Source organism: Polyergus mexicanus, unplaced genomic scaffold (genome assembly GCF_030449975.1).
Source record: "Polyergus mexicanus isolate NDT 795.1 unplaced genomic scaffold, iyPolMexi1.0 SCAF_2, whole genome shotgun sequence".
Lineage (NCBI taxonomy): Eukaryota > Metazoa > Arthropoda > Insecta > Hymenoptera > Formicidae > Polyergus > Polyergus mexicanus.
In genome coordinates this window covers 6,218,751-6,238,527 of record NW_027223322.1, presented here as the reverse complement: position 1 = coordinate 6,238,527, position 19,777 = coordinate 6,218,751, and the positions used below count along the sequence as shown (strand labels likewise).

Below are 19,777 nucleotides of genomic sequence, written 5' to 3'. Positions count from 1 at the left end.
CGAAATATCAGCAAATTTTTTCGATTATTCGAAAATGCGCAGCGCAAATTCAAAATTCCGCAAAATCCAATTGCAAACTTAAATATGCGTGATATTATAATTTTGGAAAACGTTATCACTTAGATTTATACACGAGCAACTTTCGCCGCGAGACGAAAATTCAACGGAAACGATAAGACACTGATTCATAACTTTGCTAGGGTATATTTCGAATTTTTTTTTTTCGATAGTATAATACTTTCTTCAGTAATCTACTTTCTATGTACAGAAGAAAAGGTTCATATAAAATATCAAAATAGTTCAACATTCCGCACAGATAATTACGCATGTTTCGCTCTGACGATTCTTTACAGTTCGATTTACGTCTTTCGCCTCTCTCAGTAAAGAATTGTAAATTAAAGACTCGATAAAATATCGACGGAAATAGATGGAAAAGTGCCAGATATTATATAAATATACATATATACGAATATCAGTCCGGAGCAAATAAAATACATGTGCTTTTTTTCACATGATCAATTTTCAAGAACTTCTGATCTTCGTATGTCGTGACTTATTGTTATGATGTAATGAATTGTTTGATTATGATGCGTCAATATGTTAATTATTTTTTCACTTTAAATATCTTACGAGATACAAACTAAAAAAAATTACCGCGTCAGTGGTTTCATCAAAATATATTCGAATAAATGATTATGTTAAATTCAAGCATCAATTCTGGAAGGAGATACAAGTGCAACGGCACTATATATATGAAGAAGCGATATCTTTACTAATTAATAGTTGCGCGATTAGTGAATATTTAATAAAAATATTGGTCAAATATTCCAAATAAAAAAGAGGAATGTTTTTGGTTTAATCATTATCGATCTACAGGTATCAGCTTATAGTGTATCGAATAGATTTCGGCAAATATGTTCCGAGATAATTCGTACATTTATACAAGCGAAATCTTTCGTTAAAATAAACGTTGACGATACTCGAGAGTTGCAAACTTCGACTGCGTAAACGTAAAACACAGTCAATTTTTCCTCTCGTCTAAATCCTACGTAATCCAGCACTCTTCCTCATCAAGGATTATAGAAAGTCTACTGTAAACGAGAAAATATATTTCTCCCAGTCTTGAGACCGATCACATGAAAGTTATATTGCGCTCGTCGCTTCACAGATACATACGATAATATCGTCGTTGACGACATATCCGATAAAAAAATTAGATTATTTCGTAAAATGAAAGAACAAATATCGGGGATTATTGTTGCGCGCAAATCAAGGCTGATCATGAACCAACAATCGCGGATACTTTATTACAATCGCGATCAATATCATACAGCAAGCAAAACGATTCAACGCATGTATATTTCAAGATAAATTCGCGCGTTCACTATCGATGACATTGTCGTGCAATTTATATATTTAATATCGCCGAAAGATTAGAGACATCGCGAGACGTACGCGATGTCTGAATAAAGCTAACTCTCTCGAAGTGTGTCCCATGCCCAACGAAATGAAGCTCGAATAGCATAATTTTTCGTGCATACACACATTCTTAAAGACGACACATTGGTACAAGTGAATTTTGTACTGCTTACATATGTGTACACGATATTATATAAAATTCACAGAGAAAATTCATTTCTACGCGGAATCTTTCGAGAACGTTTTTACGGAGCGTTATACATCAATTAACTACTTTCCTTCTATATCGTTGCCGTTTTCTCTACTATCTATCGTTTTTGGAAGAAAATATAGTAGCGTCCCGCTTCCACCAGATCAGATTTGAATGATAGGCTCCCTAATTCAGAATCGTTTTTTCCTCAACGAAGATTTTCTTTTTTGGGGAGCCGTTTTTTGCAGTTAGAAATAACGAAAAATGAAATCTTTATTTTATTTAATTCACCTAAAACTGATTAAAAAACATCGTTTATTCAATTCAATCTTTGCAATTTTGTATTTATATGCAGAAGTGTAGTTAATGTCGAGAAAGTGGAAAGGCTATAAAAAATAATGCGCATTCTTTTGAAATATGTCAAAAGATCGGTCACTGAAATTCGAATCCCGTGAAAGTGAGACGACGAAGATATATTAAATTGTAATCTCGATTAATGTCACACATTTCCGTCAACATGAAAATTCCATCGGATATTGCATCTGGATGCAGCGAATAGCACTTTAACCTTCGAAAACTTTACGCAACCACGTGTGTGTAAGAATATAAATATTGTCTCGTCTAGAGAATAATGTCCCGCACTCGTCGAAAATACAAATACGAGAGCTCTTATCCTATTAAATCGCTATTACGATCAAAATGGTTCTCGAAGGCTAAGAGCTAATAAGAATATAGCGCTCTAAAAAAAAAGATAAAATCCGAAACTGTACCATTTGCACAGCGTTGATAGAGCTTCGTTGCTTGCAAAACACGCTGTGCAACAATGTACTCTTGCATTATATATTCTAGCTAATTTAGTTATATATAACGTCAGAAATACGGAATAATCTCCAATTATTTTTACAGTTTCCGAGGTTTTAATTTCATCATAAATCTCTTTTCTCGTAATTGTACATGATTTATATATATAAGTGTAATTTATACACATGTATAGCTATATAAACTAGGAAATTGCTTTTATCCGATATATCTTTCCAAACAATACGGTTTTTATCGGCTTCATTTAATCAGGCATAAGAATAAGTTCCGCGTACATATTTTCTTTGTCTTAAGTTTGGTGTCTTTCTGTTAAACTCAAAATCTCTTTCTGTCATAGTGTGTATCTACTGAAAGAACTATCTAAGTTTTAAGACGCCTCTCGTTAAAAAAAGTTACCTCGAGTAAATGATCAGTTTACGCGATATCGACTACTATTAGAGAGATGGCGGTAACCCATTGCAGCAATGTTGGAATTGCACATTGCAAAGTAGTGAAAATAATTAATTGTAAAGCTTTTACCTCTCATATATGTTTTCTCACCGCTCTTTTGTAGTCGCATTCCACGTTACACGTGCAGTTCAATCACAAATCGTGCGAGACGATAATGCAGCGTGTGATCGCAAGCTAGGAATTTAAAAATCGATACTTAATAGCTGGCCTCGTGTCCAGCGAGTATGTAGAGATCCGCTCCTTCCGATTCAGTCAATGTGCCACTGTGAACCAGATGACTTTCCAACATCACAACCCTATTTAATACATAATAGTCAATTTTATCTTCTCTTTAATTACAAGTGTTAATCTAATTTATATTTAATTATAAATATTAATAATAAATTCTATAGATATACCGCATTTAAAAAAATTCTAAAATTATATGTATGTATGTATATATATACATATATATATATATATATATATATATATATATATATATATAATATATATATATATATATGTATCTATATGTGTGTGTGTGTGTGTGTGTGTGTGTGTGTGTATGTATATATATATATATATATATATATATACATACACACATACATATAATATAAAATACATTAAAAAACATATCAACATTAAAATTAAAATTTTATTAATAAGATTAAATATCTCTTTTGATATATAAAATATCTTTAAAAAAGAGAAAAATTGTTATTACCAAATCAATTTTGAGATTATGAGAGTTAATGTGTATCAATATCAAACAATGTAAAAACTTAACAAAAAAGTTTCCTAAATTTATAATTTTTAGATCGCAATTGAAATTCCAATAAAAAAAAGATTCGAAAAAATATCAAATCTCATTAACAATACTTTTTTAATTATTTTTCTCCTCAAAATGCTTCTACTGTATTATACATGTGCATCATCTTCTCAAATCTTTTATATCATCAGATACATACTTGTCTGAGCCTAGTAGCCTGTAAGTCCTGCTTGGATCACTAATCTCTTGAGTAACTTCGCCATTCTTGAAACTTCTACCTTGCATACCGTGTTTGTGGAATGCCAGTACACTATCTGGTAGACAAACTGAAAATAAATGACACATTGTTTTATTCATAAAGACTATGGTATGTATTGCGAGTGAACAAGTATTTCGTCCTTACTGATAGATTCAATCTGAAAATTAAACTGCAGCTCTGACAGCTGTTTCTTGCTAACCCGAGGTTTCCCTTGTAATGTCACCATCTTCACTACACCTTCAAATACAAATATTTCATTTATAACATATTATTGCATGTGATAATAAGATATACTTCTAGTAATACTCACTATCGTAACAAACGAGTATTGCATCTTTCTCAAATTGTGTGACATTAATAACATTCAAATTTTCTCTTCTTGGTATCACAGTCGCTGAAACAGTATTCTTATTAAAGAGGGGATGATAGTTCTTCCAAAAAATAAAGATTGAATTATCAGGTTTTTAAAGATAAACAGAACATTAATAGCAAATATCTTTTTGTATAAGAAAATAATAAAAATAAGATTAATAGAGACTATCATATTATTTGTAACAAGTAAATCTTGTTAGACATATATAACATAAAAATACCTGAACCATCCATATCTTCTAATTCATCACTGTGGAACCAGTACTCTGCGTTGATACCACTGCTTTAATCCAATTTCAGTTTATTCTGCTGATATGGCTGCTTAACTGATACACACACCATTGGATATTCCATCTCCGGTGTGATAACCATTTTAAAGACGTTTAGAGGCGATGGTAAAACGCAGTCGAAATGCTTTAGAAGCATAAATTTATTCAATGGATCGTACCATTGCATTAGAAATATACCAGCCGGCATCGCTCCACACAGATATTTGTATCTATATGTTTAAAAAGATAGATCATTATGTTTGTTAAATTTTATTTAACTGACAAGCATGAAAATATAACGAATCATTATATATGCAATTTTTTCTTGTATGAAGACTATTTCAATTTATTTATGTTCTTATTTCATCAGAGTTATATTTTGTATATTTTACGAAAAATGTATGATAATGTAGTTTCCGCTCACCCATTATATGGATTCCTTCCAACGCAGCATTTGGTACATCCCTTTGTGTCCGGTACCTTTGTAGTGAGAGCAAATTTCCTAGGGACTAATCTCTCTGGTATTTTATTCATGTGTAACGAAAACCTATGAGTCTGTTTACTTAACATCGCTAATAAGTCATGCCTGTACAATTGAGGCGTCTTTCCTACAATATACATCACTAATATTATTCAGAGGATATAAATTAATCAATCATGCAGCAGCGTCAATGATGATAATACAACATAAGCTTACCGGAAAGGGACATGAGAACATCTTTAATAACATACATCCAGATAGTACGTCTTGGATATAATTGGTCTATCGCAGTTTCATGGAGCTCGTTCAAATTCAAGTTGTAAATTCCTTCTTCCGCCGCAATCAACAAGTGCTGATCCCTCGTATCCGGATGAATCCAACTCGCTGTACAATGTATTCTCAATGGACAGCCATTAAATACCTATTAAAATTTGTAGTAGAAATAAGATAATAAATAAGGATTTAACTTGTCGAGAAATAATGCTGTAAAAGAAATATTTTCATATACTAAAATATATAATGAATAATATAATAATAAATAAAAAAGTTATATATATATATATATATATATATATATATATATATATATATATATATATATGTTAATCAATAAGCCTTTTGTAAGTTAACCTTTGAGAAACATGCTCCCATATGCACTTTTGGTGTGGGAGGTAATCCGTTACTAATAGGCCTCGGTGGCGTGTGTCTCTTTCGATCCCTCCTTCTCGGAGGGACGGGCGGTGTATCCGAAAGTAAGTCGGGACTCATACTCTCCCTATCTCGATCAGCTGCTATCTCATTGTCGCCTAAAAAAAAATTATGAGATAAATAAGTTAAATTAATTAATTAAGAAAATTAAAAGATTGAATGAAAAAAAAAATATATATATATATGTAAAACTATATATTAATATCGATAATATCTCAAGATATCAGGTTTTTTTTCAAATAGAGAAGATGAATAATAAATGTATTATGTGCGAATATTTACATTACTTAAAGTATTAAATTCACGATGTACGCTCTTACCGTTCGACTGCGCAGATTCGTCTCTAGGGCCACTATCCGACAATGATCGTTGACGTTGACCGTTGACAGTTGTTAGGGATTGAGAATTGTTGACGAGACCGTATAATTCGTCCACAGAGCTGTGACGTCGGGGACTTGCCTGAGACCCTGTGCACACGAATCTAATCTTTATTATCCGCACACGCAAATAAATTTAAAGGAAACAGTTTGATATATTATGCGCGATCAAATTTTTTCATCAATCTGCAATATAAATCACTTACCAGACACGTTGTAATAGGGACAATGAACTTCGCAATCGTTCGATGATTCCCCAAGTGGAAGAGTGGCTCTAAAAAAAAAGAAGGAAAATGTTGCAATTGTATTTTCTTCAAAAGCGTTTTTCATTATGAAAGAGGAAAAATAAATGTTTGTTAATAGAAAACAAATAACATGTAAAAAAATAAAGAGTATACATTAATCGTAAATTATAAAATTATTAATTAGGATCGTATATTTCTCTTGAAATATGTATATACGTGGCTTAACAGATTTTCGAATAAAATGTGATGCAAAAACAAGTTAGAGATGTGAAAGCTGCATATTTCTTGCAGATTTTAGTACGTCACAAAACAATCGTGTTATCAAAGTGTTAACAAGATCAATCGTGAGGCCTATTCTGGTGTTATGTAATACAGAATGAATTTTTTTGGCAAATATTGTCAGTTGAATAAATCGTAGGCAAAAACAGACATGAAATATTCCCTGTAATAAATCAATCATATTTTTCCTTTCTCTCACATCGATATCATTTATAAAGAAATTAAATCATTTATAAGGAATATTAAAAAAAATATATATATATTTAAAAGTATATATATCAATAAAATAATACTACAGTAATATCTTGTACATATATTAGACGAATAAAAATATATATAATAAAATGAATATTTGATACTTTCATGATAATATATCAACTGAACAAGATATGTGTTGGACAATAAAAAAATTATTTACTGTAATTTATTTTATCTACTTACTGCAGGGAATATAGCTGGTCGCAATGTCCACCGACCATCGACATTGCATTTCCCCTGCACACATGAAACTATGATAATATACTATAAAAATTATAAACTTGTTTCTTGATACTGCTCGAGATATTCTGCGCAATGTGCTTTGAAATCTTGTAAACAACGTATACATAATAAAATGCGAAAATATAGGATGCTTGATAAAGTAATAAGAGACTAATACTATTTCTCCTTTTTAGATACATTGTATGGTTACATCGAAGATTGTTGCGCGATGATTAAATAAAATTTAATACGCATCTCTTTCTTATTTAAATATCAATAATTTTTTATATTTTATCCACAAGATATAATATAAAGAGAGATAAAATTCCATAGAAATTATAATTTCCCACAATTCCTCGGTTTTCGTAAATTCGTTTCAAATGTTCAGCATAAAATAAGTAATCTTTCTTATTATTTTGATTTGTCAATTTTGATATTAGATTCGTATTTTGTTATCTGGAAAACCTTTAAGTTTGTGTGTGAATAAAGATAATGAAAAATGTTTGATAAATTTTCAATGACCTAATTTATGTTTTTCCCCGATAGATCCTATATTTATAATCATAAATATTTGATATAATCAATACAATTTTTTTTCAGGATTAAAAAGTTTCATATATATAACGTTCTTACTTTTAATTGTAATAATCCTCCTTCAACACATTATCTATAATAGATCTCAAAATTACGAAACACAGGACAATTTAAAGGCCAAGTTACATTTAATGTCACACACCAAAAAAAAAAAAAAAAAAAAAAAAAAAAAAAAAAAAAAAAAAACCACTACAGAAAATGGTCATCCTCTTTCTTGTGTTAAAAAAATAAGTTATTTTTTTTGTTGAACTGTGTTATTATAGACTCAAAAGAGATAATCTTATATGATAAAACACGTAAAACTTTAATTATAGATAAACTAACATTTCTCTCTTTTTTCCTCCGTATTATAGATACAGAGATTTCTCCGCCAGCATGATTGATATATTTTAAAAACAACTTTAGTGTATCAAAATGATTGAAAAAAACTAACATGCAACAAATAACACCAAATACATAACACAGGAAGGAAGCATAAGTCTACATCTATCTAAAATTTGTGTTTGTAATATGTCAATATTATTCTAATTACGCTGCGAATGTTAATTCAATTTGAGATAATCGACTCGAATTATATATTTTAATCACTTTGTCTTTTAGTTATATATTTAAAAAATGTTATATATACATATATATTTTATATAATTTATTAATTATATATATATATATATATATATATATATATATAAATTTTTATAGATATCTGTTTTTTATCATTTTTTAGTATATTTAGCTAAGCTAATCTGAAATTATACAGAGTAATTTGAAAGGAGTCTTTTAAAACTAACACAAAACCGAAAGCGATATGCGTGTAAATTCGAAGTATGTTAATGTTTGTAATAAAAGAAAAAGATACTTAAAAAAAAAAGCGTAAGCGAATAACTGTTCGAGTAATGCAATTTACAGAATGATTACGCAGTTATTAGGAGATATAAGTGCAAGGTGCAAGGTGCAAGGGAAAAGGGTTACCTGCCAATACCTTAGCAACAACTCCTCATCAATGTACTGCAATAGACTCCTGTTGGGAGAAATTATTAAAATTACAAACTGATCAGAAAAATCAAAAAATATATTAAAAAAGAATAATTGGAAATGTAGATTACAAAACGAAATTTGGGGCGTGGGGCAGATGTGCTACAGGAGCAAGGACTAAGAGTGACGGGATACAAATATTATTTTACGACCGAATATGTTACATTGTTAAAATATAACGAAGATACTCGGGCAATCTCTATTTACGTACGAATCAAATGGTATTTTTAGAAAGTCTTTTTTTTTATTAGATATTTTCTCCAGATGAAAAAATGCATGATTTTAGCTTTTAGAATAACTAATTCTAATAGATAAAACCGCGATGTGTTATATGTTGGTGTATATACAAATATATCTCAAAAAGTGATCTTACTTACTTTAATGAAATGCATGTACGACATATCAGCAATCCTTTGACAAATTTTCTATCAAATCATGCATACAAGCAATCGTATCTATCGCCTAACATGCAAAAAGTAGTGTACTGTAATTTCGTATATACACAATACATTGTTAAATCTCTGTCCCGCCGAGATGTCTGTATAATTATCTCATATATAATTATCTTTTTAATATATCAAAAAATTTGATTACGTATACGTGGTTAAAAAATGTTTTTAACTCTATTCAAACAATTCTCTTATATTTAATTTGTATGTTTTTTAAAGCCACTCTGGCATAGCAAAATTTTTATGTTATATTTACAATTACAATTACAATTCGGATCGCTTTAATGTTACTCGGTGACAAACCGATCAAAATTTTTTAAACATTTACAGTATTAAGAAAATACAAATAGCATGTAATTTGTGTTGATAATATCATTGTTATGTTAAAGATAGAAAGAATTTTTTTCACTCCACAGATACCAACCGGAGAAATTGTTTATATTACCTTATAGTCATATGAAATATCTCTGTGCCAGTTTTGCTACGACGTTTCGATATTTTACTTGTCTTAAGATTCGCGCCAAGTGTACTGACAAAAAATGAGCATGTCTTTAAGAAATATGCTGATAATAAATGTAAGACAAAATATGTAGCTCAATTATAGGCATATTTAAAGCGATATTCCATGGCGATATTCCATGGCGATATTCCTTGCCAAAAATTGAAACGATTTTTCTCTAACAAAAATGTTAGGATATAAGTAGTTTGAAAATTGCAGTAGATTAAAGAAGAACAACTCTTGAAATTAGAATTGCACTTTGAATGTTTCAGAGGGAAGCTATTTAATAAGAAAACTTTATTCTCTCCAACTGATTTCAGTCAACCCCTAGCTTAACTCGAAAAGGCATTGTTATCGAGATGTATAATATTAAAACTTCAATGAGACTGTGAAAATATGTTTTGTGTATATGTGTGACGTTATATTACATTTTAATATAGAGAGAAAAAAAATGATTTCATTTTTTTTCAATAAGGAATTTCGCCAACGAAAAGTAATTCGCGGAAATTGTTTTTATCGATTTTGCGGATAATTCAAATACTTTTTATTTACGGTCAAAATCGAAAAAGAAATAGGATTAAAAAAATAACGATTGGAGATACGAAAATTACAAAGAATAAATCCCTGTAATATCCATAAAGATTTTGTAATATGTGATTATATATATAATAATCGTCTAGTTTGTTTTATAAGTTTTCTCTCTACCTATGTCAAGATATTTCAGAATATGATGTGCTGCTGTTTTAGGTGTAAGAGTAATGAATGTACATTTTTCTCTCGTTTCAGATTATGATTTGAAAGTATGACATGATAAAGCAAAAGCACATGCTATATGCAATGTATATATTAGTTACTATCAGCCAAGAATAGAATGTTGGTGATCCTTATAATACAGCATACTGCATTGCTATCTTGTTTAATAATATATGACAATTGCATTTGGCTCTCGCAACTTACTGATTTTTATAATTGTTATGTGTATATAGAAGATTAAGACATAATACATATTGCAAAATCAAGATAATACATATATATATATATATATATATATATATATATATGAAACTGTAAAATCTTTTTACAACATCAAACATTTCTGAAATCCTATTCCAATTATTTATAAAATATATATTTACAACATGAAAATATTCTTGACAAAACAAAACAGCAACTACCATATTAATGAAAGTGATAGAGAAGCTTTCATGTTTTCAATGTTCCCTTCCGCGCAGAATATGTGCGATTAAAATTGATAGAATAAAAGTACAAAACAACTTACTTTTCTTGCTCTTCAAACGCAGAACCAATCCCACAGTCTGGATGTACATCGCAATTATGCACAGCCTGTATACGCACAAATATGCAGATTAGATATTTTCATTGTCATAAATCGCACTCTTTCATTAATTATTTATAATATACCGAATTATTTAATACAAAATGATAATTTGACATAAATACTAAATTAATCATTGTAATATTGGAAAAATATTTACACTATTGTAACTCTTGTTTTCATTAATAATATGTTCAATAAATTATGATGATATATAATTATAAGCAGAGCAAATAATTGCAATAAACTTACTTTGACATTATTCATGATATCCATGATATCCCATGCTGGATTACTATCCACAGATGGTGATATGGAGTCTCTATGTAATACTCCATCAATGTTGATCTGATCTGCAGGATAAATTATAATCACGATTAGTTATTAAGTTAAACTATAAGATATATACAGTTCATTAGTTATTATTTAATTGCTATTAATCGATGCTTACCATCACTATCCAATTGTGATATGGGACTCTTTGGCCTAGGCCTTGCAGTATGACGCGAGGCTATTCTTTGCGGAACATTGGGCACCGCCCCGTCTTCGTCGGCCTCTAAATCGGCAAACATATGACTGGGATTCGACACCTTTTGCAATAATTCTAACGCCAGTCTTTTATGCATCTCTCCTTGGAAAAAGGCATGCTGCAACATTCAAAATAATTTCCTTCAGATTAGGATCGATGCAATTGCAGTTTGGCAGATATATTTTTCTTATTCTTTTGCCACACATACAGAGAGAAATTGCATCAATGATAAAACAAGACAAACCTGAAGCAACTTCTCCGCCGTCGGTCTTTTCTTGGGATTCTTCGTGAGTGCGACTTTAACAAAATTGTGAAACGTTGGACTCCATTTATCGCGATCCTTTAATGTCGGTGGTTTAAAGCCAGACTTGGACATGAGAAACAAAGCGCGCATCGGATGCAGATCAAACATCGGCGGCTGCAACTCCGCTAATTCTATCGCGGTTATTCCGCACGCCCAAATATCGCACAACTGATTATAACCACCTTTCCTCTCCACAGCTGCTACCTGCACAATACAAAAATATTAATTGCAATTATCTTTAACGTAACTCTGTCAAACACATTAAGATATTAGAAGGAAATGCAGAAGTACCTCAGGTGCCATCCAATATGGTGTACCAATAAAACTCTTTCTCTTGTTAATTGTCGCAGTAATTTGTGCTGACACGCCAAAGTCTGCCAGTTTTACATCACCTGCCTCAGTCAATAATATATTGGCACCCTTAATATCACGATGCATCTTACCCATACTATGTAAGTAAGCTAAACCAGTTAGAGTCTCCCGACACATGTACGCTATTTGTATTTCTGATAATGGTCCAGTTACTAAAAGTATATTAAAAATATAATTATATATATGTATTATATAACCAAAACATAATTATCACAAAAATGTTAATTTATAAATCACTATAAATTTATATTTTTCTTTTTATAAACGTGAATTAAATATTATTAATTATTGAAATTGTGTTAAAGATATATATTATTACTTTTAATATATATAAACACTAAATAATAAATATTATACATACTATGATATATATCCTGCAATGATCCACCTCCACAATATTCCATACATATCCATAATTTATCTCTCCTTAAATAACTGCCATAATATGCAATAATATTTGGATGCCTACAGTCCTTCATCATTAAAATCTCCTGTTGAATGATTGCAAAGTCATCACCTAAAAGATAAACACAAATACTATAAACTACTTCATAATTCTATGATAAAATTTATAACAGCTTGATGTTTATATTTTGTGAACCAATTAAACGTAGATTTGAACATCTGGACAAATAAAGAAATTTGTCCTTTTTACTTTTACTCTATACACTTTATGCGAGGAATCATACTAACACTCCATGGAAAAAGCATTCCATACCAAAGAGAAAAATCGACGAACAGTCGCACAGCAAAGTCCATTGCGATAATACGATAACCGTATAATAAATAAAACACTTTGCGCTTACCTGGCTCCAACTTGATAACCTTAATCGCTGCGAGGTCGTTCATGGATAATCGTTTAGCCTGCGAAGAGGGAATACGATAATTGATCTCGTTATCGTTGACAGAATCAAGAGAGGATACATACCTTGTAGACATCGCCATAAGTCCCGCTGCCTATTCTTTGGATGAGCTCGTACTCGTCCTGGGGATTCCTACGGCTTATGTCACTGGATAGCGCGTTCGCGTTCACCGTGGCCATCGCAGGAGCAGCGAAGAGATTGACAGGGAAGAAAATAGAGAAGCGAGACACCTGGTGCTGCACGCCAGGACGTGACTCTCAGCCACCGCGACGTGATGCGCGTGTACGTGCAACCGGACGACGCAGCGGGAACATTTAGCCCATCGGGATGTCACACCATCCGTCGAATCGTCGCCATTGTCCACACAACAGCTGAACTGCTCTGACATTGGCCGCGGATTCGTTCGTGACGTCATAGATTTTCTCGCGACGATATTAACAAACACGAAGTACGAATAACCTAGACCAGAGATCCTCAGGTTAAAATTTCTGAACGTTGCTCGATCTTTGAACTAGGGATGTTCGATTCTCTTAAAAGAATCGATTCTTGAATCGATTCTGAATCGAATTTTGACTAAAAAAATCGAACATCCCTACTTTGAACTGATTGGCTGCCCAGACAGCGCAAGGATGTCCATAGGACGTCCAAAGGGCATCCAGGACATATATGTAGGATATCCCAGGATATCCCATTGTAATCCTCAGATCTCCTCTGGATGTCCTGAGGAAGAGTAAATGATAGCCGTATATTAACCTCTGGAGAATCCAGGGAGATCCTGTGGAACATCCTAAAGATTTTTATAGGATATGTTAGGGATATTTTTCGTATGTTTCAAGGAACAAATTTTAAAATTTAAATATAAATTAAAATTATGTTTTGTTATTTACTGCCAATATTAAAAATCTATTAAAAATAGTTCACCGTTCTTTAATATTTGAGGCTTTCGTGCTGTACATGAATATTTAGGTTTGGCTCCCGGGTTTGAGTTGTGTAATATTTTCTAAACAATCCAATATCTGAATTCCCTATGTTGGGATTGCATCTGAATCAGAAATTGAACTGATAGAAAATAATTACATTTGTAATTTCCTGTCAGTTGCTCTTTGCAAGCTTTATATAATTCTCATGACCAAATCTCAAATACGAGTTCGCGTGTCGCATAGCGGTAAACAAACGAACTAGCGGTTGAATACTATTATTTGTAAAGTTTTTGGAATGTTGCGAACAATAACATTTCTCATGAAATATTAAATAAATAATAATTTTGGATATATGAAAATGTGCGCATCAAATTCAATTATTAATATTAAACGAAATTAATGTTAACAATTAATTGCACATGTATATATCCTCTGGAAATCCAAAAGACATCCAATATAATGGACAGGGCAGATATATCCTACGGATATCCAGGGGTTATCCACTGGACATTTATAGGACATTAATACTTATTATAATACTTAAGATTTCTAAATTATATTAAATAGCCGACACAACTAAAAATAATTATGTATGCATATTAAATTTTTATAAATATATTTATAATAATATCTTAAAACATCCTACAAATGTCCTGAACCATCCTGGACATATTCAGGATGATCCTAAGGATGTTTTGTGCTGTCTAGGTGAGATCCTTTTTGGCTGAATACAGCGGAACATTAATTTTGTCTTATGCTTAATCATTTAGGCCGGTATTCATAGTCAGTTCTTATTTCAAGATCGTCTTAAGTAATGTCTTAAAGATGTTAATACGGCTCTGTGATTGGTTTAGGATATCTTAAGATTGTGCTTAAGACGGTTTTAAATATAAGAATTGACTATGAATACCGGCCTTAATCTCGAAACATATGAAAATATCATATGGAAATTATTGGACATAAAATTGATCATCTGACGCAAAATATCACTACCACAGATGTAGCGCGTGGCGTTGAAGACTCAAAGTTTTCGGTGTTCGGTTTCGGACAACACCGAGCGTTCACAAAAGTTGTCGAAAAGTACTGAATGAGAATAAAGAAATCTTTGCGTTGCTCTTCTTTTGTCCTGATGATACATCGGGCGCATTCAAGAAACACAACTGTTGAGCATCGTCTTGTCAATACTCGACGTTGATTTGGTTCTAAAAGTAAGAACCAATCATGTTCGATTGCTACTCAACGGTTGTATCACCTGAACACACCCATTGACAGGTAGATTTACGAACGTAACCGGTGGTTGACTTAATTCAAGAGGTTAAGTTGTCGACTTCGAATTTTATAGTTAAAGAATAGTTTGTTTCTGATTATCAAACAATTATGTCTGTTTTCACACGTTATTTACATTTTCGACGTTTGGGGATTGGTATAAGTAACAATGCCGCTATTTTGTTTTCGGATGCTGCACAATATTCGGTAGGTTCGAAGTGAAAATAAATAAAGAGATTTCGTAGACTTAAATTGTTAAGCTATTAATCCAATCCGGATTTTCTTATTCTATTCGTGTTCAATTATTTCGTGTATTGTATATATTAATTGTATTTTATAATTTTAGAATTATAAACAACATATTAAATCACGATCATATACAACATCTACTGATAAAATCAACAATATATTGAAGACTGAAGAGAAGAAACCAGCAAAGAAGATAAGCAAAGCTATGTTGATGTACTTGCAACGTGCGAAAGAGCATGGTAGTAACTTATCTGCTTTCTTTTTCATGCATTATATAATCAATAATATTTTAATAATAACTTTTTAATAATATTAACACTTTATATAAAAGACATTGTATAAATCTTCTATTTACATTTGCCAGATGAATTCATGAAGAAAGAGATTATAGAATACAAAATAGGAAAACGACACCTAGCTAATATAATGGGTGAAGATCCAGATTTCTTTACACAAGCAGATATAGATGTATGTATATAATTGTATGAAAAACTATTGGTAATTTATGGAAAATAGATAATTCATATAATCATTATTTTCAGAGATCAATTGCGTATTTGTTTCCATCAGGATTGTACGATCCTAAAGCTCGCCCAATGATGCGACACCCAGAAGAGATTTTTCCAAGCAAGAAAGCAGCAGAGTTTGATGAATCTGGAAGACCTTTTCATTCTATGTTTTATACCTCTAAAGCAAATTATTATCAAACGCTATATGTAAGTTTTTATAGCAACTTTTACAAAAATATAAAAGAGAGCAATTTAACATTTAGAAAAATTATTTTTGTATATAGGATATTATGGAGAAAATCAAATCTTTAAATGATATTGAAGATTCATTAATAAAGCAAGGAACATTACCTATGGATAAAATGTACGTTGAATATTAATAATTTATACATAGAATGGATATATACACTATAATTGGCATATAATTTTAGAAATTTTATTATATATGTATTAGGCATATATAATTACTTTTTAAGATTATATATAATATTAGTCATATTTTTAGTAATCTGATAGGTTCCGAATGGTTATCGATAAAAGATATTGGAAACCAGCTACTTGAAAATATTATAGATTTGGAGGTAAATAGTAATATCAATAATAATGCTGAAGTCTATGCAATATTTTACAAAGAAACGCATAATTTAACTCATAGGTGTAATAATTTTTTCAGTACACTTATCTTATAACATCACTAGAACGATTATGTGATCACCCACTATCAAAGCGTGCAACAGATTTTATCATGAAGTATCGTAAAGTACTTATTAGTCATTCCAATGAGATAACTGTGCCACCTGTAAGTTATATATAACAATGACAAGAGGAAAAATATAATTGAGATTATTAATGCAGAGAATTATTTTTATTTGTATAGTTGGAACATGACAGCACAGGAAGGCCATATATCAAAGTCAAAAGTAAATAAATAATCTTAACATTAGCAAATAACTAGGAAATAATATCATTAAATTCATTATAATTTCAGATTGTTTTAGAAAATCTGCAAGAGGTGAAGTAACAATCTGGGGCAATGGCTCTGGCAATATCACTATTAACGGACACGATATTACATATTTTGAAGATATGCATCATCGCGACCAGGTGAGTCAATCTCGATATCTAATCTTTTAACAATCTTTTTGTACATTGTAAAGATTTTTTAATATCTTTTTGATATATGTTTATCGAAAATTATAGAGATTTATTAAAATAAAATCATAAAATAGATTCATTAAAATCATTAAGTTTATGGAATAACATAAAGTTTTAGATTTTTGCCACATAAATTTTAGATATTATTAAATATTATACATAATTAGAAAACAATAAAAATCGTAAAGGCTATAAGTATTATAAATAGAATCGATAACGAGCTAATAAGAGTCGTACAAGGTCATGAATGCAAGTAAAAATCAATAAAGATTAGAGATAACTAATGAACTTTAATAATAGATGTTTCGGTCACACCTCAGAACTTCTTCAGTACAGTCAATCCTGTATTCGAAATAAAACCGAAACATCTATTATTAAAGTTCATTAATTATTTCTAATTCCTTATTGACTTTTATTTGTGTTCATGACCTTATGCACGGCTTTTATCCGTCCGTTATTTATCGATTTTATTTATTATTAGGAAATTACAATTAAAATATATACAATTAGAATTTTGAATTTAGATTCTATATAATTTGCCTGAGAAAATGAGAATATTTAAAATTGTATTATTGTTTATATGCTTAAAATTAAATCTTTTTTAATTTCGTATAACTTTTATTTTAAATATTTTTGTCCTAGTTTTTGTCAGAAAAGAGTTGATATTATGTTCGTTAAAAAATATTCCGGATTTCCATGACTTATTGAAATAAAAATATGCGACATGCATTCTATCATATTTTAACATGTGATAAAAAATTAGGCAATCAAAATAAAACTCTCTTTTCAGAAAAAAGATTTAGATATTTAGATCTAAACTATTCTATTTTTATTCGACAAATATATACGCGTTGTTTGCGCGATAAAAGATTTATTTTGCAATCTAATTCTCATTCTGTTCTGTGACTGCTGCATATTTATATTCCAAGGATAATAATATTTATAGAATAATAATACAATTATTTTTAAATGATAATAATATATAATTAATATAGCACTTAAACAAAATAGGGAAAACATTAAATCTTTTACTTATATCTTTTGGTAAATTTTTGATAAAATGTGAAATAATCTTAAATGATATTATAATGGGTGTCTGATATTGACCGTATCATCTCTCGTATGTAGATAGAGTAAGTGAAACCAAGGAGAAAAGTTCTTTATCATTTTGTGATTTTCGTAATAATTGAGAAATTAATTTAAAAAGATCGGCCAATTCGTGCGAGTTTAGCGCGCAGCGAGAAAGGACAGCCTCATTAATATGTGGTTGCTAGATTATTCAGCGTTATGTACCGCTTCATCATAACCGTTGTCATTTGTAAAGCGCTCCTCCCAAAACGAGTTGTCTTTTCTCGCTGTGCGCTTATATTCGTGCGAATTGGTCGATCTTTTTTAATTAATTTCTTAATAATTATTACGAAATTTGTAACATGATAAAGGACTTTTCTCCAATACCACTTTTCTATATACCAATCCCAAGAGATTACTTTTACCAAGATATCTATGATATTTGTCAATTGTTTGCGTTCTTTATTATTTTATTAATAAAACGACTACTGTTACTTCGCATTCCGTGTTATACTTCTCTTGGAAACGCAGAACGCGATTGTCGAAAGTTAAAAAATTGGATTAAAAAGATCACTCTCAATGAAAATGGGTATTATAATAACTTTTAAGTAACCGGAGATGTTAAATTTTTTTATATAAAAAAAAGTTATATTCATTATGTCATTTAGTGATTATGCCATATAACTATGTTAATTATCAAGATAGCGCCTAATAGTGGAATTGTGCGAAAAAGTATTATACGCTACTAGCTAATTTTTGATTAGAGGAATTGTTAAACGAATTTCTATCGTGACGGTTAAATTTACTAAACTCGAAAAATTTAATTAACATTCCTTAAGAGTTTGTTTTATGAAGGCAACCGACTACTTTTCGCTTATAAAACTTTTCAATTTCTTTGTTTAATTTCTTTTATTTAATTTAAAGATTGATAATTATATTTCAATCTTGGCTCTCAATTTTTCTTTTAAGGCCTACAAAGTGCCATCTCCTCTTTTAGATGTTAAATGCATCGCATTACAGATCTGCATTGCGATGGATCTAAATTTTAACTACAACAGGGAAATGCTACTCTTCTGTTCACTGTTGAAGATGAATATATCTAAATATTTGTGCATCTGTCTGCAACAAAGTGCTTACGTCGAATTTCAAGAGATTCTCAAGAGCAATAATACAGTGCAGTGTGCTAAAAGTTATGATGAGTGTGATTAAAACAGAAAAGAAAAAAATTCATTGTTTGTCTTTCGAATTGGAAAATCACGGATTTAAAGAGAATCGGTACGATACTCAGAAGAGAATTTTGTTATATGATATTTGCTTTTCCTTTATAATGCGTATCGCTAAAAACGCGAAACGCGAAAAAATACGGCGTCCTTCGAGAGGAAGATGACCTTCCCTGCGCATCTCCGATAGCCGGTCGGTCTTGTCGAATACATGTAGCATCGAAGCCAGTATAACCGGTATAATGGAGCCAAAAGCCTATCCCGTACGCTCTCTCGCTCTCACTGAGAGCCTTTCAGTGTTAATCGATCT

At 30.7% G+C, this 19,777-nt stretch overlaps 2 protein-coding genes across 2 annotated transcripts; one reads left to right on the top strand and one right to left on the bottom strand.

The window, feature by feature from the left end:
- Positions 1 to 1,212: 1,212 nt before the first annotated feature.
- Positions 1,213 to 13,461, bottom strand: Hppy (MAP4K3-like protein hppy). The gene is given in 20 exon segments (XM_070315665.1): positions 1,213 to 3,174; positions 3,832 to 3,958; positions 4,036 to 4,128; positions 4,202 to 4,285; positions 4,485 to 4,762; positions 4,957 to 5,140; positions 5,230 to 5,434; positions 5,644 to 5,819; positions 6,042 to 6,188; positions 6,305 to 6,372; positions 7,064 to 7,117; positions 8,676 to 8,714; positions 10,956 to 11,020; positions 11,265 to 11,365; positions 11,464 to 11,659; positions 11,786 to 12,049; positions 12,137 to 12,369; positions 12,579 to 12,734; positions 13,024 to 13,081; positions 13,146 to 13,461. Coding segments are annotated over 20 exon segments (2,742 nt in total). The 5' UTR covers positions 13,260 to 13,461; the 3' UTR covers positions 1,213 to 3,074.
- Positions 13,462 to 15,273: 1,812 nt separating this feature from the next.
- Positions 15,274 to 17,122, top strand: Mrps9 (mitochondrial ribosomal protein S9). Its single transcript, XM_070315658.1, has 9 exons — positions 15,274 to 15,473; positions 15,613 to 15,754; positions 15,880 to 15,983; positions 16,058 to 16,231; positions 16,309 to 16,388; positions 16,530 to 16,605; positions 16,698 to 16,823; positions 16,902 to 16,944; positions 17,023 to 17,122. Exons 1-9 carry the CDS (start codon positions 15,378 to 15,380, stop codon positions 17,043 to 17,045), a joined length of 864 nt encoding a protein of 287 aa, XP_070171759.1. The 5' UTR covers positions 15,274 to 15,377; the 3' UTR covers positions 17,046 to 17,122.
- Positions 17,123 to 19,777: the final 2,655 nt, after the last annotated feature.

What these genes read in the sequence shown, in the direction of transcription:
- Mrps9 (XM_070315658.1), top strand. Translation starts at nt 15,378, where the DNA reads ATGTCTGTTTTCACACGTTATTTACATTTTCGACGTTTGGGGATTGGT. An exon ending in TTACACAAGCAGATATAGAT is followed by an intron (nt 15,984 to 16,057) that starts GTATGTATATAA and finishes CATTATTTTCAG; the next exon opens with AGATCAATTGCGTATTTGTT. An exon ending in GCCATATATCAAAGTCAAAA is followed by an intron (nt 16,945 to 17,022) that starts GTAAATAAATAA and finishes AGATTGTTTTAG; the next exon opens with AAAATCTGCAAGAGGTGAAG.